The 24,290-nt window shown below is 48.9% G+C and overlaps 1 protein-coding gene across 1 annotated transcript in view; it reads right to left on the bottom strand.

Annotated features, from left to right (window-relative positions):
- Positions 1-2,582: 2,582 nt before the first annotated feature.
- The window catches only part of NSG2 (neuronal vesicle trafficking associated 2), a gene marked incomplete at its 5' end in the record, with an annotated part of 56,192 nt that continues 34,484 nt past the window's right edge, over positions 2,583-24,290 (bottom strand). The window contains 2 exons of the mRNA XM_079917216.1: positions 2,583-2,834; positions 5,121-5,231. Coding sequence (XP_079773342.1) covers positions 2,643-2,834; positions 5,121-5,231 — 303 coding nt within the window. The 3' untranslated portion in view covers positions 2,583-2,642. The remainder of the gene's footprint in view (positions 2,835-5,120; positions 5,232-24,290) is intronic.

The raw sequence follows: 24,290 nt of genomic DNA, 5'->3' as shown, positions 1-24,290 counted from the left end.
TAAGCGGTTACTGCTGGAATGGCACTGTGGTTGAGAAGCTGGTACCCAAATATGTGGGTTGGAATCACGCCTCAGCCGCTTCCTAACTTCAGGCCTCAGGTGGAGGTGCTGTGCTGCTCTTTCATCTCAAAATAGGTGTGATGATGACATGATGACAGTGATGTTGAGTATGGGGGTACCTACCTCACGGAGATGGCGGAAGGGTTACAGGAACCAGGATGCTCAAAACGCTTAGGGCTTGGAATGTAGAAAGGGACCTTTAAATGTTTGCTATCCTTAACATTCACTGCTGATACTGAATTCAGGCTGAGAATAAGCTAGTTCGCTTTTATAAGTGTGACGTGACTTTCTGAGGCATGAACCTTGACGGCATTGCTTTGGGGTCTTACAGAAGCAGTCGAGGGGGATACAGTAGTCACACACACCTGGGTTTGAATCCCAGCTCATCCGCTGTAGCCCCAGGGCATCTCTCCATCCCTCTGAGCCTCAGTCTCTTCATCTGTCAAATGGGGACCAATAATCTCTACCTGCCTAGGTAATAATAAGCCTTAAATGAGCTCATTATGAAAACGGACCACTCATCACCCACCAGCTTCCTCCTTAAGCTATTGGCCAAATGCATTCTGTCAATGGCACCCTCAGACTCTTCTTGTGCCAATGTCTGTTTCCACATCCGACCCTACCTCCAGACTTCAGAGAGTGAATATGTGTCATTCGTGGCTGAATGCCCCATGCCCGGCACAGCCTGGCCCTCTGCAGGTGCTCAGCAGATGCTCATAGGATGAAGGATGTTGGGCTGCAAGATAAGAGCCAGGTGCACCTCTTGGTCCTTTGCTTTTGATCTCAGCATCATTTCAGACCCATTCGGCTGAGGGTGGAGTTCCCTCCACAGCCCAGATCCAGCCCCAGCCTAATAGGACACTCTGCCCCCAGAGCTCACCCATCCTCAGGGACCCCTGCCCCCAGCATCTTCCCCAGCAGGCTCACTGAGCAGAAGATAAAGAAAAATGCAAAGGAAGGTCAAGACCCAGACACATCTATCTTTATTTGTTTCCTGTCAGAAAAGTCCAAGGATTACACCAAAAAATACTTCAGCCTCTGCTACCTACCGACAAAAATACACCACAAAATTATAAAGCGCTCAGCAGTTTTGCTAGGGACAACTTGTTATTCCGCTTTAAATGACCAATGAATTTACAAGTGACTCGAGGTGACTGAAGGGTGGGGAGGGAGGAAAGGTCAGATGATAGCTTTCAGCAGACTAGTTTGAGCTACGCTTGTCTTATTACCCAGCTATTATGTACGATGATTTCAGCATCATAGCAAAGCCACACACAACAAAATGCCCTTTAAACGGCCTGTTTGAGCTTCGAGGGGAGCCAGTACCACATCTCATACAGCCTCTCCCAGCCAGTGCTGGTTTGCTGGACCTGAAGCCAACGCCACACAGAGGGGCTCTCCCCAAAACGTTTGCGGGAGCGCCTGAGGTGGGACCAGGGCCACGGGAGGCCTGGGCAATGTCGGATGCTGCCACCTGGCTAGGAGCTTCCAGAACCAGACTGCGGAGTTTGGACGGTGCCCCCTGTCAACACAAAGGAGTGGCCAAAAGACGGCCACAGGTCTTAGCTTCCTTTAGAAATGATTTGGCTTTGCTGCAGCTCCAGTGAAAAGTCTCCCTGGCTGTCACCTGAGGTTCCTGGTTAGGACCCTTCCTGTTCTTCCTCGTGTTATTAGCACTTTGGGAAACAGCAAACAGACACAGATTTTAAACTTGGTGCTGTGCTTATAGCTTGGCCAAATGTCACATGCCCACGCTGGGCTTTCTTCCCGCAGCCTCTCCTTTCTTCTCTTTCTACCCTTTCTGTCTCCTGGGCAGTACCCAGGTGTAGGGCTAGAAACACAAGAGAAAGACAAAGGAAGTCTGTCCGCTGCTCAGTGTTTCTTATGCCCTACACATCCCTAGGCCATGCAGCCCGGCCCCAGCTCCGATGCCCATACAGACGAGTTTGTGCTAACTTTGCAAAACACACGACGTGGTGGAGGCTTTTCTCTCTGGGTTGCATGCATCCTGGGCTTATAAATGCCAAAATCAGTCCTTCTCTCCAACTCAGAAGTTCCTAACTTCTGGTATTCCTCCCCTGCAGACCGGAGGCCAAGGCAAGCAGCCCGCCTGCATCACTCACAAGTTCTGGACCTTCCGAAGCTCACACGGAAGCTACCCTCTCTCGTCTAAGAGGCCCAGAGCATCTGTGCTCTTTACTACCCTTCAGTGTCTTCCAGGTGCAGCCAGTCTCACCCTTTTTTGTTCATTTTCTTTGTTTCTTTCCTCTTCCGTTTTTAAATTTTCCTAACAAATAATAAGCAGTGGCTTTGAAAATATCTTACATGGGAACAGTCAACACGAAACATGCCTTTGTACATGAGCCTGACTCGGGGACGAATCAACCATACCAAAGGACGAAAAGAAATATTGATTCAGACAACTCCAGTGCAGGAGATTTTCGGTGAGATACCCCCACCCCCACCCCCGGCCCCACCCCCGCCCCCATATCCCGGGAGTACAGTGTTGTCTTGTAACTGGAGCTTGGCTTAGCCCGCGGGGGTCCCCCTCTCCGCCCCCGATTCTGGCTGGGGGTGGGCATCTAATGGCCCTGGGTCTTGGGCGGCTTGGGCTCGTGGATGACGGCGGCTGCCGACAGCCACGGCCCGATGGCCCGGGCAGTGCTCTGCTTGGCCACGCTGTAGTGGCTGATGACCGTGTAGAAGCGGCTTCTGGAACTGGGGTCCTGGGATGAGTAGTAAGCATCCAGGGAGGCCGGGATACAGCGCTTGTGCTGGGGAAGAGAGAGACAGAGTCAGGGGTAGCTCGGTGGACTGCTTCCGACCCGCCCTGCAACACGGCCACCCCACCTGGGGCCCACAGGCACGCCAGGCTCTCAGCCAGAGGGCGGGGGATGGTACCTGGCCTGCGCCTGGCCCTCATCAGGCCTTCCCCAGCGTCATCACCATCATCAAAGCTGCCACCTACTTGAAGCCAGAAGAAACTAACCTGATGCTAGGTTGTAGGTTCCCAGAGGTGGAGAGGTGGTAGGAGAAATGGGTGAAGGTGGTCAAAAGGTACAAATTTCCAGTTATAAAATAAATAAGTCCTGGGGATGTAATGCATAGCATGGTGACTGTAGCTAATAATACTGAAAGTTGCATTTTTGAAAGTTGCTAATAGAGTAGATCCTAAAAGTTCTCATCACAAGAAAAAAATTTGCAACTATGCAGGGTGATAGATGTTAACTAGACGTATAGTGGTGATTATTCTGCAATATATACAAATATTGAATCATTATGTTGTATACCTGAAACTAATATAATGTTATATGCCAATTACACCTCAATAAAAAGTAAAGAAGAAAGAAAGAAAGAAAGAAAGGGAGAGAGAGAGAAGGAGGGAGGGATGGAGGGCGAGAGAGAGGAAGGAAGGAAGGAAGGAAGGAAAGGAGGGAGGAAGGAAGGAAAGGAGGGAGGAAGGGAGGAAGGAAGGGAGGAAGGAGGGAGGGAGGGAGAAGGAGAGATGGAGGGAGGGAGGGAGAGAGAGAGGGGAAGGAAGGAAGGAGGGAAGAAAGAGAGAAAGAAAAAGAAAGAAAGAGAAAGAAAAGAAAAGAAAGAAAGAGAGAGAGAGAGAGGGAGGGAGGGAGAGGAAGGAAGGAAGGAAGGAAGGAAGGAGGGAAAGAAAGAGAAAGAAGGAAGGAATGAAGGCAGAAAGAGAGAGAGAAAGAAAAGAAAGAAAAAGGGAGAGAGAGGGAGGGAGGAAGCTGCTGATGATACTAATTCAAGGTCAACATCCTCTGCTTACTGACTGTGGGGTTACAGTAGGCACTTGGTAGCTCTTTACCTGGCTGATTCACCCACCCCCAACTCCTCCTCTGGGCCATTGCCTGCAGCCAACTGCTGTCCATTTCATTCCCTTGATTGGATAGTTGTAACTCTTTTCTCTTATACCAAAAGCTTTGGTTCCTGACAACATTAATATAATTATATATTTGCATTATCCTACAATATATATCAAATGGTCACAAAATAACAGCAATATTATGAGTAATAGTTAGACTACTGAAGGAACTATAGGATTTCTCTGCAGCTCTCTGTGTCCTTAGAATATATGCCACTAAGGGTGTACAGTCAATATACTGCATTCTACAGTCATTTGGAATATTTATTTTCTTGGTAAGTTTATGTTCCCAACTTGATATACAGCTAGATTTTAGCTTGTTTTTAATTTCAGGAATTATTTTTTTTTATTTATTTTTACAAATACATCAAACACTGATACACATCAAGGACGAATGTAGAGTAAGATACATCCAGAGCAGCCTTGCTCCCCAGCCCTATTCTTTCTGTCCCCTCTCTGCCACCTGAGTCACCATTTTTCTTAGTTTTTTTAAATTTATCCATCCAGCATTTCTTTCTGAAAATAGAAGTAAACATCCCTGACCTCCCCTTTTCTCACTCCAATGTAGCACCTTTTTTTCTTCACTATTATCCTGGAGGGTATTCTGTGTCCATGTCTGGAGCCCCCCCTCACTCATTTTCACAGTTGTTTGAAATTCCATTGTGCGGATACATCGTAGTTTATTCCACTGTCTCCTATTGACAGTTGTTGCCAATCTTTCCGAACCTCAGCTTCTAACAACTAAAAATGTCATCTTAGGAAGTCATGTAGCATAACCAAAGGACATGTGTTTTTTTGTTTCTTTGTTTTGTTTTTTTTTGCAGTACACAGGCCTCTCCCTGTTGTGGACTCTCCCGTTGTGGAGCACAGGCTCCGGACGCACAGGCTCAGCAGCCATGGCTCACGGGCCCAGCCGCGCCGCGGCATGTGGTATCTTCCCGGACTGGGGCACGAACCCGTGTCCGCTGCATCCGCAGGCAGACTCTCAACTACTGCACCACCAGGGAAGCCCTCAAATTAGTGTTTTCATTTTCTCTGGACACATCTTACATTTTAAACAGTCTGTAGGGAGGTTGCCATACCCAGAATTTAAATGCTGATGAAAAGAAGACATTGATAAACCCTTTAATTGAAGCTGACAGTCACCTGGGCCACTCCCCTGCCAGAAGTCCCTTACCTTATAGACAAATCCTTCTGGGCAGCTGTGGTCATAGGTGAAGGCTTTGTAAACCACCAGGAACACGATGCAGGCGAGGAAAGCTAGGGCCAGGCTGACGAGGATGGTGACCTGGAGAAAACAAAACAGAATCCTCCAGCCTCAGCTTGCCTGACTTCATTTCACGTGGTGCAGCCTTCGAAACCCAGAGCCAATAGGCAGCCTGGTATGTTAGAAAGAGTAGGGGGTGGCCAGGGGCCCAAAGAACCAGCTCTGTCTCAGCTCTGTCACCAACTTGGAGCGTGAGCCTGAGCAAACCATCTGCAGTCTTTGGGTCTCGGTGTCTCCTTCTTCCAGAAACTCTCGGAAGCTCCGTCTTGGCCCAATGTGTGATTTCCACCTCCTCCCCATTTACTTTTCCTGTTAACTCTGTGGGGGCAGAGGGATGACCATTAAGCCCTCACTTACGGTGTTCCTGCCTCCCATCACCTCCCTCCCTGCCACTGCTGAATTCCAGTCTCAGGTATCAATGCTCATTCCACCTCCACTTGGATGTCCAGTACTCACCTGAAGTGCGTTCTCAAACAAAACTCCTGCCTCCCTCCCATCCCAAACCTGCTCCACGCCCTGCATTTTTACCCATCTCAGGAAAGGTCAACCTCACCTTTGCAGTCACTCAGGCCAAAAAGTTTGAAGTCATCTCTGACTCTCTCTTCTTCTCACATTCGACATCCTAGTTACCGGCAGAAGCTGTCATTTCTGCCTTCCAACACATCCATAATCCAATCACTTCTGACCCCCTAAATCATCTCTTTTGCAGCCAAAGCCTTCATCACCTCTCACCTGCAGTACTGAAACTGCCTTCTAACTAGGGGCCTCCTCTACCCCTACATGTATTCACACACAGCAACCTGAGAAGTCCATTCAGACTTGAACTCAAGGCATGTTCCTTCTCTGCTCAGAAGCATCTAATGGTCTCCAAATTGCTCATAGTGAAAGCCCAGCTCCTAACCGTTATCAACAAGTAAGCTTTAAAAAAAATACAACACCAAACAAACTGAAGTCACCAACAGGATTTACCAGAAAGGACTAAGTAGCTAATTTCAGGGGCACCTCCAGGTTCGCACTCGCCCCATCCCACCGCCTGTGTACAAAGTGGTAGGGTAACCCCCATGATGCTGGGCACCTAGTCTTATAAGCAGACTTTTTTCATGTTATTTTTAAAGCTGCTGGGCTTTTGAGTCAGTTGGCCTAGAAATATGGTAGAATTCCTATCATGGAGAGAAGGCTTACTGTGATTCAGAAGAAAAATAAAATCAACTTTGGAGTGTCAGGGGGTGGGGGGCGTCCCTATCCCATCTCCTTCCCACCTCAGGACATGGTTTATAAGGACAGGAGGAGATGGGATTCTACATTACTCCAAATGGAGTCATTGGTTAGCAGCTGTAAATACTGGATGGAAGGAATTTGAAAAGGAAAAGAGGAAGATGGGTGTGGGAGACATCCATCTGAATCCTATGGGCAGACATTGTCCGTGAGAAGTTCCTGTGCATGTGTGTGTATGAAGTTTTAGGACGATGTGCTATTGTGATGTAAGAAATATATCTATTTGGTCTTGTTCCCAGTTCCTGGCACAGAGCTAAAACACTTGTAATTTCCTAAGTGATAAGAGCAGGGTAGCAGCATCTTTTGTTGTAATATTTGGTTTTTGTGCCCAGTTCCTGAAATAACTGATCCATAAAGGTGAAAGGAGCAGCTTCTATTATTCATAACAACTCCTTTTCAACTACACCTGAGTTAATGTTATGTTATATTATGTTATGAGGTGACTTTTGGAAAGTCCCTAAGTATGGGGGCCAGTTGCCAGAGGAACTAACCATTGATTGGAGGGTTGTAACTTAGCTGCCTCCCCGACCTCCAGGGAGGGGAGAGGGGCTGGAGATGAAGTTAACCACCCATGGCCAATGTCTTAATGAATCATGAAGCTTCCAGAAAACCCTAATCGAAGGGACTCAGAAAGCTTCCAGGTTGGTGAACAAGAACACATCCATGCCCCTGAGGGTGGTGTACCCCAAACTCCACTGGTACAGAAACTCCTGTGCTTGGGACCCTTCCAGACCTCACCCCATGTATCTCCTCATCTGGCTTTATCATCCTTCATAATGAACCAGTAATACTAAGTAAAGTGCTCTCCTGAGTTCTGTGAGCCATTCCAGCAAATTACTGATCCTGTGGAGGAGGTTGCAGAAGCCCCCAGTTTATAGCCAGTCAGTCAGAAGTTCAGATGTCAGCCTGAGATTTGTGACTGGTATCTGAAGTGGAGGCAGTCTTGTGGGACTGAGCGCTCAACCTGTGGGGTCTGTACTGACTCAGGACAGTTAATGTCAGAGTTGAGTTAAGTTGTAGGAAATCCTCCACCAAGAATGGGAAAAGTGCATGGTATGGAAAAAAACCCCACACATTTGGTGTCAGAAGTGAGAGTATAGAGAAAAAATGTTTTTTCCTTTTACATGGTGACACATAAAATTCAGTTCTAAACTACTGTCCACACAGTGTGCTGTCCACCCTCTCCATTCACATCCCAAACCCTCAGCTGCAGCCTGTTGCTCACTCATCAGCCTCCTCCCCAGGACTAGGGTGGTGACAACATGGGGTGAAATGGTACAGAGGTCAGACTGGAGTCACCCAGCAAGATGTGGAGAGAGATGGAGATGTCAGAGGCCAGAATTTGGAGCAAGAGGCACCCCCAAAGACGCATGCACCCCTTAGAACCTCCAAAGATAGTATTTGATTAGTACAGGGACAGGAGCCACCCAAGACCACTACTCATTGCTGAGGACCTAAGAACACCCAGTTAGCAGGTGTTTGGAGTATAGATGTAAAGAATTTTAAATGCCCAGTTTTCCCAATAGCCAAAAGGTAGAAATAGCCCAAACATGATCAACTGATGAGTGGGTAAACGAATTATGGTCTATCTGTACAATAGAATATTATTCAGCAATAAAAAGGAATGACGTTCTCGTACAAATGTGGATGGGCCTCAAAAACATGCTAAATGCACGGCCACCTATTGTATGATTCCATTTGTACAAAATATCAAGAATAGGTAAATCCGTAGAGACAGAGTGCAGACTGGTGGTTGCCAGGGGCTGGGATGCGGGGAACAGGGGATGACTGCTAATGGGGATAGAGTTTCCTTTGGGGGTAATGAAAACCTTTTGGAACTCGATCGAGGTGATAGCTGCACAACATCGTGAATGTACTCAATGCCACTGGACTTTTCACTCTACGTTCTCAACTTTATGGTATGTGAATTTTACCTCAACTTTCTAAAACATGCCCAGAGCTCTGGCTGACTTTGTCAAATGGACCTTAAACTCCTGCTAGCACCCCCTCATCAGAGCTGCCCCCATGACGGGGACAGACACGCTCACAGTCGCCTCCACGGTCGCAGACCTTGAACATGCAAAGGAAAAGTCGAGAGCTGCAGCCCGCCCTGCCACCACCTGAGGCAGGATCTGGGGGAACCCTCAGAGAGCTCCCCCTCCAAATGACCCCATACAGCCCCAATCTCCGACTGAGCAGAGAGCCACGTCTCTTCACTGACTCGGAAGCAGGACAAGACTCCAGTGTGGACGTCCCCAGGCAGGGCTGGACGCTTCCCCTGGTTCCCAGCAGGCTGGTGATGGAGCTGGGAGCTGAAGCAGGGCCCGGCAGGCTGGCTGTGAGACAGGTTCCCTTTATGGTGGGTTTTTTTTGGTTGGTGGGGGGGGGACCTCTTTCATTCCTAACAGCCCTGAGTTAACAGCCTCCACCTAGGAGGGGCAGGATCTGATTCCCCATAGATTTTTCCTGAAGGTGGGTCTCCGTGGGGCATCCTGAAGCTAGCCTCTCCCTTTCCGACGGATTAGATTCTTGGAAGTCAGAGGTCCTAGTGCTTGGTCCCTGCAGCAAAGCTCCTATGGCTTGACAGGGTGAGCATAGCAAATGTTTCTGAAAAAAGAAAAGAGAGGGAGGAGAGGAGAGAGAGAGGGGGGATCCTAAAGGATTCAGTGCTGATGCCTAGATGGCCACTACCCCAGTGGATTCTGATTTATCTGGTCAGGGATGGTGGGTCCAGGACACTCTCCAGGTAATTTTAATGTACAACCAGACATGAGACCCGCTACTCCAGTATGACTGTGTATGAGGGTCCTTGAGCTTAGAATCACCTGGGCAGCGTTTTAAGCGATCCTGATGCTCTGGCTCCGTCTCAGACCAATTACATCAGAATCCCAAGGCAGTTGCTGTGTGCGGGCAAGTATTGAGAAGAGTACGGGACGCAGACCCCAGGCAGGGTGGTCTATATGACCATCAGAGTCAAGGTCTGATGCTGACTGGGACGCCAGGGGTGCAGCTCACCTCAGGGCATTCTTCCGAGCAAGGCTAACTTCTGCCACGTGTTCCGTGGCCCCAGCACGAGGGTGATGGGAGGCCATTTTAGGCGAAGATAAGTCTGCCTCCCCGCCCTGAATCTTGGTAACTTCTGCAACAACTAGAGGTCAGTCATTCCTTAAGAGCCTGTGGAGGTCAGAGAGTTCAGGGCTGTGAATCGGGCACAAGCCCTCCCTCAAGTCTTCACAGCCCACAGGGCGGGGGAGAGGTGGACAGGAGGACACAGGCACCTTGTAACACAAGGTTGGCACCATGAGTGAGGACATCAGCACAGAGGGCTGCTGGGTTGGGGAGATCAGGGAAGGCCTCCTGTGGGAGGTGACTCCGGAAGTAACTTCAGGGAAGAATGCCAGGATAGGGGAGGAAGAAGGTTCTGAGCGGGGAAGTCACACCTGCCACAGTGCAGAAGCTGGGGCTGTTCTGGAAACATCATATGGTTTGTCATGGCTGGTCCGGAGGATGCAAGTGAGGGAGAGACAGGCCTCAGGCAATGGGTAGGTAGGAAGAGAATAGATAAGGAAGGACCAAGCTAAAACTTGGACTTTATCTCCAGGGTGGCAGAGAGCCCCTGAAGGTTTTAAGCAGGGGAATGACAGGATTAGAATTACGTTTTGGAAAGATGGTATGGTGGGGTAAGGGAGGAGTGAGGTGGACATGGAAGCAGGTTTGCAGGGGCAACACCGGAGGCGGGGAGGCTGATGCACCAGGACATATGCCCTAAATAGGCCAGACCTGGGGCTGTAAGGGTGGAAGGGGTCAATGGCTTGAGAAGGCCTGGGAGGTGAGCAGAGTGGTGTGAAAAGGAAGGAGGAAGGAGGAGGTTGAGCTGGGTCTGGATTTCTATTCTTAATGACTGAGTCAGTGTTGGCTATTGGCTGGGGTGGGAGGGGGAGACCAAGGTTTCTGATTGGTTCCAGGGTGAGATTTTTCCTGAAGGTGGGTCTCCGTGGGGCATCCTGAAGCTGGCCTCTCCCTTTCCGACGGATTAGATTCTTGGAAGTCAGAGGTCCTAGTGCTTGGTCCCTGCAGCAAAGCTCCCGATGTGGCAGGGGAGCCTCAGAGGCCCCCGGAGAGTAGTCCCCACTTCCCCCATACAGCACCTCTGAATGTGAAAGCCAGCAGCACATCAGTATTGATTGACTCAGTTTATATAGCCTTGTTGCTTGGAAACATTCTAAAGCCCTTGGCTTTACCTCCTGAATGTAACAGCCTTGGATTAGAAATAAACAAGTTCTCAATGCTGATTTGAGTATTTCCTTAGAGACTGGGTCCTCTCTGCTCCCCATCTCCCTGCTCATCCCTTCATTCACTCAGCACATGTTTATTAGAGGGCCCACTGTGAGCCAGATGCCGCCATACAGTGGGAGTTTACGGCAGGGAGAGGGTCAGACGCCGAACTAGCAAATCACCAAATAAATAACTTCAAAACAAGACCACAGCAGGATCTGGAACAGTGAATAGGAGGGGAGCCTCAGATATGGTGGGCAAGAGTGGGAGAAAGAGCCCCACCCAAGAAGACCCTGGGCCAGAGCCACCTAGACCGAGGCGCAGCCCCAAACCCCTAAAAAGAAGAGGAGCTCAGGGTCTCAGTGGACCTGGAAGAAGCGGTCTGACTGAGATGGGAGGAGGGGCAAGGGGGAAAGAGTGCTGAGGTGAGACCCTATAGGCCTTTGGAGACCAAGATCACCCTTGTCCTGCCCAGGAGAGGAGCTTCCTCCAGCTTCCATCCAGTGTTTTCCAGGTAATGTCCTGCTCAGCCTTGCGTCCCTCTGCCACCCTCCAGCCTCTTAGGCCACCACTCCCTGGCTCACAGTTTCCCCTCCAGCCACCCCCCACCCCCAGGCTGCTGAGGGCTCCTTCTGTCATGCTTATCCGTGCCTTGCCCAGCCCTGGAACACATCATCCCCACTACCGTGTCCTTCCTCATCAACCTCCTGGTTCAGCCCTGGGTCCCCTTTCCTGAACACCTGATCCTGCCCTGCTCTGTACCTGGGGCCTGCTTGGGCTGCCCTGATGGGATCCACCATGTCATCCTTACCTCCTCATACCTCTGAACCCTCCCTCTGCTGGGAGTGCACTGGGCAGCCAGTAATCTCATCCTTTCCTCTGTACCCAGCACCATGGCTCCCATGGTGGGGGTCACCCGTAAACACTTCCTGAACTGAAATGCCGAATTGACTTAAGACCTGGAGGATGAACACGCCCATATACACATGCACACACACACATGCACACCCTTACTCCCCACATACACACACGCAGACACTCAAGCTGGTCCAAACCACATCACATGGGATGGGGTGAGGCACTGAAACATCTGTACTTCTCCAGCCCCTAGTCTCAACCCCTTCCACCACCCGCCCATACACATGCTCAAAATAAAGTACCTTAACCTTGAAAAAACTCAGGGTTTGGGTTAGCATCAGCTAAGACCTGCCCAAGATCTCTCCTCCAGCTTTTGGACATAGGTCAGGGAGAGAATAGAGGAAGAACTTAAAACAGAGTGTGCAGCCAGGGCCTCTGGTGATGGTGCACTGAAATGGCAGTCATCGTGACCACCCTGTGATCCACACCTCCATCTAGTGATAATAGCAGCAGTAGTGGTAGTCACAGTAACAAAAGATGCTAAGAGTTATTGGGAGCTTACTGTATACTAATATCACCACCATCATATGAAGAAAGTAGAATTCTTAACCCCATTTTGCTGATGGAGAAACTGAGGCTCTGAGAGGTTAGGTGACTTGCTTCAGGTCCCACATTTAGTAAAAGATAAGTCTGAACAATGCTTCGAGGTACCTCAAGGGCACCTGCTGTCTTCCCCTCAGCTGTGGTGGGAAGCAGCTCTGCCCACTCGCCTCTGGACCTTGCAGAGGTCCAGAGGCGAGTGGGTTGTCCTGCAGCCGACCCTGCCAGACCTCCCACTTCTGTCCCCAGCCCCACCCGTCAGCCACCGGTTCCCGGAGCTTCTGCCTCTGGTGTGGTTTGTTCATTTCTCTCCACCATCTTCATCATAACTTCCCTGGGTAGGACCACCATCACCTCACCCCTGCATGCAGCGGCCTCCCTGCTGCTCTCCTGGCCTCCAGCCTCCCGGCTTCTAAGACCACCCTAGACTTTCTAACAAGCCAGCCTGAGCATTGCTGCTTCCCTGGTGAACGAGCCATCACACCTACAGGGTCAAGTCTGAACTCGTTACGGAGCAGACAAGGCCCTTCCTGACGGAAACTCGATGCGCCTCTTCGGCCCCGACCCCTCCCCCTGCTGCCTGACTGCACCCTCATTTCCCCCACCTTGAAGCGCCGGCACTGCTGGGCCCTCTGCCCGGAATGCCAGCTTCCCCTCCCAAGTCCATTAAGCTCCTGCTCATCCTAGACCCAGGTCAAGTTTCTTCTCTTCCCCAGAGTCTTCAGGTGGTATTTAGCCACTGCCCTGTCTGCTCACCGCTCCTGACACACTTTTCCCAGAGCACTCTAATTAACCACCACCTCTATGCCTCCCCTCCTGAGAGGCAGTGTGGAATAATACAACACACTTCCATTTACTAAGCACAGATTGTGTGCCAGGCACTTTTCTCAGCACTGGACATGGATTTATTCTTTTTTTTTTTTTAAACATCTTTATTGGAGTATAACTGCTTTACATTGGTGTGTTAGTTTCTGCTTTATAACAAAGTGAATCAGTTATACATATACATATGTCCCCATATCTCTTCCCTCTTGCGTCTCCCTCCCTCCCACCCTCCCTATCCCACCCCTCCAGGTGGTCACAAAGCCCCGAGCTGATCTCCCTGTGCTATGCGGCTGCTTCCCACTAGCTATCTATTTTACGTTTGGTAGTGTATATATGTCCACGCCACTCTCTCACTTTGTCCCAGCTTACCCTTCCCCCTCCCCATATCCTCAAGTCCATTCTCTATGTCTGCGTCTTTATTCCTGTCCTGCCTCTAGGTTCTTCAGAACCAATTTTTTAGATTCCACATATATGTGTTAGTATAAAGTATTTGTTTTTCTCTTTCTGACTTACTTCACTCTGTATGACAGACTCTAGGTCCATCCACCTCACTACAAATAACTCAATTTCGTTTCTCTTTATGGCTGAGTAATATTCCATTGTATACATGTGCCACATCTTCTTTATCCATTCATGTGGATTTATTCTTACAACAGCCCTACAAGGTGGTCCATTTTCACTTTTTAGACTAAGGCACAGAGAGGTTACATAATTTTCTCAAGGTCACACAGCTAATTAAGTAATATAGTCAGGAGTCTAACTCTCTAGAGTATGGCCTGGGCTCGTAGCCTATGCTATACTTCTCGTAAAGCATGTATTCACTAAATATTAAGCGCTTACATGTGCCAGAGAGGATTCTACACACTGGGCGTACAGTGCTGAGGAGGACAGTGAGGTTCCTGCTCTCGTACAGTTTACCTTTAACTGTTTCAACAAGTGTCCACTTCTGCAAAGGGGAGTAATAGTAGTATCTGCCCCTCAGAATTCTGAGGATTAAATCAGATAATGGATGGGAAGCCCTATAGTGCGTTGAATGGTGGCCTCTCAAAAGATATGTCCATGTCTTAATCACCAGAACCTGTAAATATGATCTTATTTGGAAAAGAGGTCTGTGTAGATGTAAGTAAGCTAATGCTCTTGAGATGAAATCATCCCTGGATTGTGCAGGTGGGTCTTAAATCCAAGAACAAGTCCCGTTATGTGAAACACACAGAGGGAGACAAACACACAGAGAGAAGAGAAGGGCATGTGAATAGGGAGGCAGGGATTGGAGTGATGCAGCCACAAGCCAAAGGACACCTGGAGCTACCAGAAGCTAGAAGAGGCAAAGATAGATCCTTCTGTAGCCTTCAGAGGGAGCATGGCCCTGCCAAAACCTTGATGTTGAACTACTGTTCTCCAGAACTGGGAAAGGATGAATTTCTGTTGCATTAATCCAGTGTGTGGTCATTGGCTGTGGCAGCCCCAGGGTGCATATGTACTATACAGATGTGCACTCCTCCGTCTCGCCATATCATCTGCCATGCTTCTCAGCAGGTACTTCAAAGGCTCCAACCACTCAGGAAGACTGCCATTTCTCAACATGTATTTCTCTTGTATACCTTTTCAGCTCTTTTTTCCTTGGAGAACTCCTAGTCATGCTTCAAAGCCCAACTTACAACATCTCACCTCCTCTGGGAAGCCTTCCCTTGCCAATTTGTGTTCTCACCACACTTTTTTTCCCTTCACCACTTAGCACGCAGCCCCCTGTATCACGACTATCCATTCTATTGTATGTTTGCCTCTGTGGTCCCAGCTCAAGACCTGGCACAGAGCAGAAAGTACATCCCACATTCCCTACCCCCACACCTCTTTCTTCATTTTTGGCACAAAACACTACCAAGAGTGAATTTTAGGGCCCCTTTTAACTGTTCCACACCTGACAGGGTAACTGGATAAAATCATTGCATTGGGTCATCTGAAGTAGTCTGTACGATGCTGGGAAATGATTAGTTTTGCCCCTGAAACAATCTCCTTGTCTGCCTGCTATGCCCTAAAAGACGGGAAGCTCTTCTCTGATGGCTGGGTGAATTAGACCTTCATTCTAGTCAACGTCCGTGCAGTTCTCTGCAGTAGCTGTGGCCCCATCCCTACAAGGTTCCCATTCTGCTTCTGCCTCTGATGAGCTGTGTGACCTTCAGCAAGATGCTTCACCTCTCTGAGCTCCCGTCTCCTCTTCTGTTAAATGGAAACAAAAATCCCACCCCACAAGATTGGTGTGATGATTCAATGAGATGATGTCTATAAATTATCCAGTGCTGTCCTGGCCCCTGGGCTTAACCAATAATAGCAATCACTTATTGACTGTAATAGTGCACTGGTACTGTGTCAAGAGCTTTTCATATAATATCTCCTTTAATCCTCATGATAGCCCTACAAGCCTAAGTATTACCCCCATTTTACAGTCCCCCCGTGCACACGAAGGCACAGAGTAACTTGTCTGAGCTCACGTGGTTATTGAAGTAGCAGAGCCTGACTGGAACTGTGGAATATCTGATTCTGTAGCCCTCAATCTTAAACACTACCTTAACAGACTTTCTGATAAATATTCCTCAGTCCTGCTGCTGCATTTGCTTGCAGTAGTGCAATGAAGCAAGGCGATGTATACTGTAAACTTATTCTAGGAGGATGTGTCACCACAGACATGAAACCCCAGGAGTTAGGAAGAGAGAGGAGAAAAACAAAAACCCTCCCACTTCTGCCAAGCCAGGGTGCTGATCTAGGACCCTCATTATGCCAGCAAACATGAACTTCATTAACATTCACGTACTGCAGCATCTCGGCACCACGATACCGAATAAACCGTCCTTCTTTATGAAGAATGCAAACTCTGGAAATCTCAAAGCAATAGAACCACTCATAACAGGGAAATTAAACTTTGTGGGGAGATAAAAACAGAGCTTCCCAACAGACATTCATCTTTTGTATGTGACAGCTGGAACCTCCAGAGACAGAATTAGACCACCCGGCACCCTGCTCCTGGCTCTGCCCCAAAGATCCTGACAATAGGGCTTAAGAGGAAAGTGCAAGAGAATCACGGAATCCATAAATCCTGCCCAAATGACACCCTGGTTTCCCTGGCCCTCTCCCTAGCACCCAGTAATGAATAGAGTCGAGTCTTTGGAGCTGGATCGTCAGTCTGAAAGCCCAGCTGTGTCACTTATTACTGTGTTCCTGGGCAAGCTGATTGTCCTTTGGAATCCTCTGCCTACTCCTCTCCACCGGCTGTTGTGAGGCAGAACGTGCTAGCGTCTGAAGCCCTCCAGCATAGGCCTGGCCCAAAGTAATGACCTTCGTTAGCATCCAGGGGGAGCACACACACGTTACATCATTTTGTGTCCTCACAATTCTATGGGGAAGGCACTATCGATGTGCCCATTTTACAGATGGTCTATCAGAGGCAAATGGAAAGACTTTCCCTATATGAGGTGAGAACTGAGTATTTGAACTCAGGTCTGTCTAACTCAGAAGTCCAGCTGCCTAACCATATGCTATATTGCCAGTAAATCTATAACTATGTTAGAGTTCATTTTTATTAAAAATGTATTGTACCATTATAAGAACAATATTGGAAATCCAAGAGGAGAAACGCCCATTACAATTCTGCCACCATCTCCAGTCCATTTTTACACGCTTGTTATTTGTTCCTATCCACGTGCCTCCCTGCATACATCTTGATTCCTTCTGCTTCTTCCCATTTCACCCATTTGTGGCCCATCCAACTTTCTCTGATCACGTAGAATATCGTCACAAGCCTAGTCCGAGCCACCCCAGAAGAAGAGAGGCCTCAACTTCACCATCTGCAAAGTGGCCCCAAATCATTACACTGATCTACACAAAACTGTCGTGAGGTACAACCGAGACGAATAACGCAAACAGCAAATTGCCACGTAAAGGCAAAAATGATAAGCTAATGCTTCTTGTTGCCACCACTGTTATCCTTACAATTGTACAACATCAGAGCTGAGTGTGGTTCAGTTACTTCCTCAGCACGAGGACCTTCAGCTGTTACACTGTGTTACCATCACCTGTGACCTGTCCTCCCAGACCAACTAACAGCCGCCCCTACAGGGCAGGGCAGTGTCCTCTGTCTTTGGGCTTCTGAGGGCCTGAGGGTCCTACTATTTAAAGGATTTGCTGGTGATTCATGTTGATGGGGGAGAAAAGCATCTCTGCCATGGGCCATCTCCTCCCTAGTCTCTGCTGCTTCTCACTCCCAGTCCACCGTCCCTGCTGGCCACCGATGGGATCTTCCCATATTAAATTACCCCTCTGAACCTTTCACGGTAGGGCTGAAGGTCCCACGTGAGCCTGCTCTGGGGCAGATTTTGTGTCCTGACACAGTGGGTCCAGGACCTTACTGAGCATCAGAGCCCTGACGCATCAAATAGAGGCGATCGATTAAATGCAGAGCCCTGGACCCTGCACCCAGAGATCCGGGTTCCCTCGGTCAGCCCAGCACTCACAGGTCAGCATGTCCACACAAGTCCAGGAGGTTTGGATGCAAGTGACCTGGAAACTAGTTAGATCAAGATGAGGGCCAAAATGCTTTGGCTTCTGAGGAGAAGAAAGCAAGGATCTCACATCCCTGATGGTCAGATACTCAGCATTTTCCATAGATGATCTCACGCAGTCCTACCCAGTGTCCCATAAAGTGGGTCCTGCCCATATTCCTGTTTCTCAGATGATGAAACTGAGGATTGCAGAGGTTGCATAATTGTCAGGATTTTCCAGACCATCAGTGGTGAAGCAAGTCCCAGAAGCCAGGTCTGTCTGGATCCAAAACATATTTTCTTCCCTCAGCACTGCACTGTCTTCATCCTCTGGCCCCCCACTTACCTGTCCAACAGCACCAATTGCTTCGACCCTAGGAGCCCTCACACACACACAGAGAAATGCACTGAGACACACACACACACATGCAGACACACATACGCAGTTATACACACACAGACTCACACGCAGACACATAGAGACACACGGAGACACACACAGACACACACAAACACACAGACATATATAGACACACACAGAGACACATGGGCACAAACACACACAATAACAAAGACACACAGACACAACAAAGACACACGGACTCACATAGACATATCACACAGACACACACAGACCTATGTAGACACACACACACAGACACACACACAGTACAGTCTTAGTTCCTGAAAGTTCTAGGCTTTCTGCTACTGACGTGCCTTCCCACTGTCTTCCCCTGGAGGGTGTCACCCCCACACACCAGGCAGCCTCCGCAGATCTCTCCCTCAGGAGTGAGGTCTCTCTGGGTTCCCCCTCGCTCCATCCTCACCACCGTCATGTGTTGCTCTGTGTTATGACGACTTCTAGACCTGTCAGCACGCCCTACTGCACCGTGAGCTTCTCAAGGGCAGGGAGCGTACCTCACTGACCTCCTGCCAGCTCTCAGCTGGGGCTCAGGACCAAGAGCACATGTGTGAGCTTCGAAGGCCTCACATCCATTTGCTTCAGCCAGCCCAGAGCCAGGCCCCAGTGCAGGGCAGGTGGTCTCCTGCCCCAGATGGCCGACTACACGCGTGCTGGCCACAGTCGGAGGTGCACCGCTGCCTCACCACATCCCAGCCGAACCTTGTCTAGATGCAGCCTGCATCCGCATCTCCATGGAAACACCAACCCTGCAGGCCAGATAGCCTGTTCCATTAAGCTACTTTCATTTCTCAATCCCCTTTCTTGGCAGAAGAATTGGTAAAAAAAAAAAAAAAAAAAAAAAAAAAAATCAGGTCAACAAAATTGGTTTGGAAAATTAGAAATCATCTTCTCCAAGTTCCAATGTGTAGCACTGCTAGGCGTGCCAGCGGGGGGTTCTGAGCCAGATAAGCTACTCCGCGTCTTCCTATAATTCCTGCAAGGCTGAGAACGAATGCCTGCCAATGACACAGCAGCACACGCAGCAGGATCGCCTCTGGACAGAAGGTGGCCATCTTTGGGGGAGGAAGCGTTCCTGCCTCTCCTCAATTTCTGCCTCAGAAACTACTCAGAAGTAGTAGTTTCTGCTACTTTTGTCCATGAGGAGGAAGGAAACTCTATCCAACCTTCTACCTCCTCACGCCTTCCGCCTTACACACGTACACCCACACAGACACAGACACACACTCCCTACCTGGGAGGAGTCCTGGAGTGTTTTCACAAAAGAGTTAACACAGCAGACCCGAGACAGCTGCCCTTGGAAAAGCCCGCTTGGGAGGCTGAGCCCTGGCTGGCGTCCTGGAACTTGGACGTCGGGAGGGCTCCCACGATTCCCAGAACTAATAAAAAGGGCTCACCGTACGTAAACCGTGCAGACAACGTGGTTTAGGCCTGAACACCTGCCTTCCTTCTGGAGTCCGGAACTTGGGTACGTGCTAGGCAGTGGGTGCCAGCCCCCAGCAGAAACCTTGGGCACTAAGCCTCTAATGAGTTCCCCGGTCCACCACTCTCCATGAGTGCGCTCACAGCTCGTTGCTGGGGGAAGCGAGCGTGTCCCACGTGACTCCACTAGAAGAGGTCTCTGCAAGCTCCTGTCTGCTTTCCTCTGGAGGTCGCCCCCTGCACCTTTTACCTTTGCTGCCTGTGCTTTGTACCCTTCTGCTGTACTAAAGCGTAGCCAACACTACAGCTCCACCCTGAGTCCTGTGAGTCTTTCTAGTGAATCATCGACCTGGGGGTGGCCTCAGAGACCTCCAACACAATTCCCCTTGCTGTCCCCTTTTCGGTTTCCCCTGAAGGAGAGACACCGTGAATCTTATGTTTCAGAGGCTGGCAGCAATGGCTATGCTACACGATGGATCCTGTGCCTTAAAGGCAGCACCAGCTTCTAGCTGTGAACTCTTCCCTTCCTGCGCCCCAGAGCCCAGGCCCCATGAACACCTCTTCTCTGACTCCTTGCCTCATGGGTCAGGATGGCTGTAAAGTTCTCACTCTTCCGACATGGAAGAAGCCTGGGCCATCTCTTTCTCGTCCATCCCTCCCCTCCCCTGCAGCATCTTGACCAAGGTTATCACTAGGTGAACCCGATATTAGGAATTAGGAACAGACACTCTCTCTCCTACCTCCCACCTCAATTTTCCCTCCAGTGATGAGTATCCATCAGTATGAGATCTCTTCCTGGGGTGAGGGTGGAAAAAACAGGGTGAGAAGCTAGAGAACCACTTAGGCCTCCCACTCTGAGCCTCATGCCCAGCTGTGCTCATGGGAGAAGATGCTTCTTGGGTTATTGGGTGCCCACCAGGTGAATAAGGCAGTTCTTCATCTGCCATTTGGGGTCCATCCTTATGTGCAGACCTCCTTGGCAGGGAGCCTCAGAAGGAAACAGCAGAAGGATTCCGGAACCAAAAACTCTTCCAACCCCTTGTCAATCTACAGCTGTGGGTATGTAGGCTGACCCCTCAGCTACTTGGCCCTGTCAAGGGCTCACCATTCTCACCGTCAAGCAGCACCTAGAAGGTGAATCTACCCTCCAAGCCCAAATGTTCTCAGATCAGCTATGCCTGTGTCACTGTGGCCTCAGATGGAAAATTTTCCATCAGTCTGTTCTGTTGCAAGAAAGAGAGAAAAATGGGGTGGTGGCCAGAGCCTTGGCTTGGAAGCCAGAAATGTCCATGTTTGGATTCTAACCCCAGCACCTCCTGGTTCTCTTATTACATTTCCTGGGCCTCAGTTTTCTCTTCTGGAAATTGGGATCCTAATAATTATATTGAAGCCCCAATGTAAAGATGAAATGAGATCGCTATGTGAAAACACAGAGGGCAACACCTGGCACAGAGCTGGTAGCCGGAGATATTCGTCCCAAGGATCTGGAAAGAATGAACACGCCTCAGGATCTAAAACCACGTGCCCTCTGCCTGTCCCATGGTTCCATGCTTTGAGTGATTTCTTTTTTCATGCCAAACAGATGGCATTCGCTCCATGTTAATGAATTCATTCTCCTATTTTGGACACATCAGACTCACGCACATAGCTGTGAATGGGAAATAACCAGAGGGGCCAAAACAACAACCCATGGTGTTTTTGTTGGTTTGTTTGGACTAGTCAGGAGAAAAGAAACCATTTCCTTTGGGTTTTATGAAATATTGGGACGAGGCTGCAGACAGCCATCACTACTAACCAGAGCCAGTCTAGAGCCAGTGCAGACTCTGAGAACATGCATGCTCTCCATTGGCAGCTCCACCCCTCCTATCTGTGTGACTTCAGACAAGTTCTGTGACATCTCTAAGGCTCAGTTTCTCCATCTATGAAATGGGAGTTACGATGATCCCTAGCTCCCAGAGGCTCTGAAAGGCAACATGAGGTCATACAGATCACCTGCCTGGCTTTGGTCTGAAGCAGTGTTCGGTAAGTGCCTTCTAAGTGAATGTATCAGAATGATTTCTGTTGAGATGTTATCTCTTGGGTAGAAAAGCAAACGCTGAAATGGCAGGTCAGGTCTGGAGGGTGAGCATCCGTTCTGTTTACTGACCATATTCTGTTTCATTCCTCACGTGGGGTCAGTTCCTGAAGAAGGAGTTGGCTTTGCTTATGGTTTTGCTTTATTTCTTATTGAAAACGTTTAAAACCAATCCTATAAGGTAGGTCTTATCATTTTTCCTGTTTTATAAATGAAGAATGTTGTAAGACCCAAAGAAGTTAAGTCACTTGCCCAAGTAAACTCAAATAATGAGTGGAGAAGAAGCTGAACTCAGATGTGAACCCCAAGGTTGTGTGTACATACGCTTCCTCTGGAATGGCTGCTACCAGAGTGGCTGTTTGGAATACGAAGGTTCTCTCCATCCCAAATCAAAAAGATTATGTTTGGTCAGACTCTTTGGTCAGCTTCCCATGGAAGCCCCCCAAAAGCCATTAAAGAAGCCCATTCTCTGGGGCCCCAGTGAATCCCGCTGAGGTAATTGCCTTTTGAAAGGAAAGGGAAAATGAAACATCTGTGGCCTCAAACTTTATATGAGCAAAAATTCAAGAGTCTCTTTCAGAACCCAGAAAGGGCAACTCCCCACGGAAGGTGGAGCGGTACAGAAGTGTGATCCCGGCCAGAGCCAGGAATTCATTTATATTAGTGGAAACCTTGAAAGAGAAAAGGCACAATTTAAATTGGAACATTCCAAAGCAATAGCTCATTTTCCAATTGAATTTGCTATTGGCATAATCATTAGAAAGAAGAAACAGGGGCCCTGGGGCCCAGGTTATGCAGGAGATAAATCTCTGGACTCCTGAGGTATCTTTCATTTTGCAAGGGCAAACCATTGTTCAGCTTGGGCCAGAGGATATTAAGACCTTTGAGAGTAAACCTTTTACAGGTTGGAGAAGCTGAGGCCTTACTTCACAAGGCTGTGTCTTTATCAGCAGATAATCAAAGGCAAATGCAGAATAGAGATCTTAACCAGTGTACCTAGATCTAAACAGCCTATCAAAGAGAGAAGCCATCCTTTCCTGGTCACCTACTATGTGCAACCGCACAGCAGACAAGCCACATAACTGAGGCAAGAGGGCCAGGGGTGGAGACTGGAGGGAATGGAGGAAACATGTCCCGTCCACATGGGGTAGTTGCTCAGCCCCAGACAATTGTCAAGGATGGGAATGAGACCCTAATATGGCTGTTCTTCTCCTTTTTCAAGAAAAGACAGAGATTCTGCCCACAAGTGAAATGTCTCAATTTTTAAATTGGGGGCAGCAGATACAACACTATGGTTTCTTTCATTATTCATTCTAAACCTTTCAGTGACTCTGTAAAGTCAGTCTTTTTAACCCTATTTTATAGGAAATAAGGTTCCAAAAAGTGGTTGGTCCAGGGTCAAACAACCAGTAAAGGTTGAATCCAGGACTCGCTCCCAATTTGTTCCGGGAGGGAGGTAACGAGGTCCAAGGTGATGAGCTGGGGAGTGTGACTGGTCTGGGGCTGAGTGGAGAGCCAGCCCAGGTGGCACCCAGAGCACCTGTGACACTTACTGGACACGGCAGGGTGGGGGATTAGAAGGGTCTGGAGCACATGTCTAGGAAACAGCTGCAAAGAGGCCCAGCACTGTCTATCATGGAGGAAGGATTTGGGGGCACGGAGAAGGAGGACCTAGTATTTATTGAGCAACTACTAGAAGCTAGGCCCCAGGCTGTACATGCCCTGCTTTACTGAATCCACACAACTATTTGAAGATGTTATTATTCCTGTCTTCATGAGGGGACTTCCCAGGACCACACAGCCAGCCCGGGTTGAGCCTCTTTGTTCTAACATTTGCTCAAAACACCTGGACCTTCCTCCTGCCCAGGCTTTAGACAAGGAGAAGCCTGGAGCTTCCACTGCAATGTGGTCAATCACCAGTATTTTGTAAAAACCGGTCTGGGCCAGAAGGCCTCACAAATCTTACCAGGGTTATTTTGCACAAAGTGGAACTCAGTGAATTAAGATGTTGCACAAGCCTTGCTGTTTCCATGGGGAGGGATCATAGCTACAAATCTGTCCCAACGTGCAGGCAAATAGGCTTTGAGCAGATAGGTCATGAAGTTTGTTTACTGCTGCTGTGATTATGATTTTTGCTTATTATTAAGAAAATGAAAGGCATCCAAGTGTCCAGGGTAAAGGCGGTGTGGCTGTCCAATTTCAGATCTGCAGAGACTGGGATGCAGGCATCTAAAAGGGAGGCAGTGCCAGGTGGTACAAGAGGGAGCAAGCCTGGATCCAGTCTCTGCTCCACCACTTACGGGCTGTGTGACCTTAGGCATGTGATGCCACTTCTCTGAGCCTCCGTCTCCTTAGCTGCAAAAATGGGATTAATCATAACAGCCACTACCAGGCACATTGGTAGGACTCCCAAGGACTCTGGATGTAAAGCTCCCAGCAACGCTGGATATCATCACTGTCGTTATCATTAAAGTACATTCCGTACGCAGTCGCCTATAAAACCACCTGCTTGATGTCCTGTCACTAAAATAGCATGATGCCTGGCTGGACCTCTTAATTTCATCAAAACGGTCTGTTGAGTCACAGCTTTAATTAACTTTCCCATGATTTCACTGGGAAACCATGTTTCAGGCCCTTGCCTCTTGCCCCCTATCCCTGGCTCCAAACAATGGAAGTTCATGTCTCTTATAAACCAATTCTGACTCTGCGAAGACGAGCAAATCACCCACTGACACACAGGGTTGCACACACAGCTAGTCTGCGATGCTGCAGAGACCTTTCCACAGAGCATTAAGGTA

The sequence above is a fragment of the Stenella coeruleoalba genome, assembly GCF_951394435.1.
Source record: "Stenella coeruleoalba genome assembly, chromosome: 3".
In the NCBI taxonomy this organism is placed as follows: Eukaryota; Metazoa; Chordata; class Mammalia; order Artiodactyla; family Delphinidae; genus Stenella; species Stenella coeruleoalba.
This window is presented reverse-complemented; position numbering and strand designations above follow the sequence as displayed.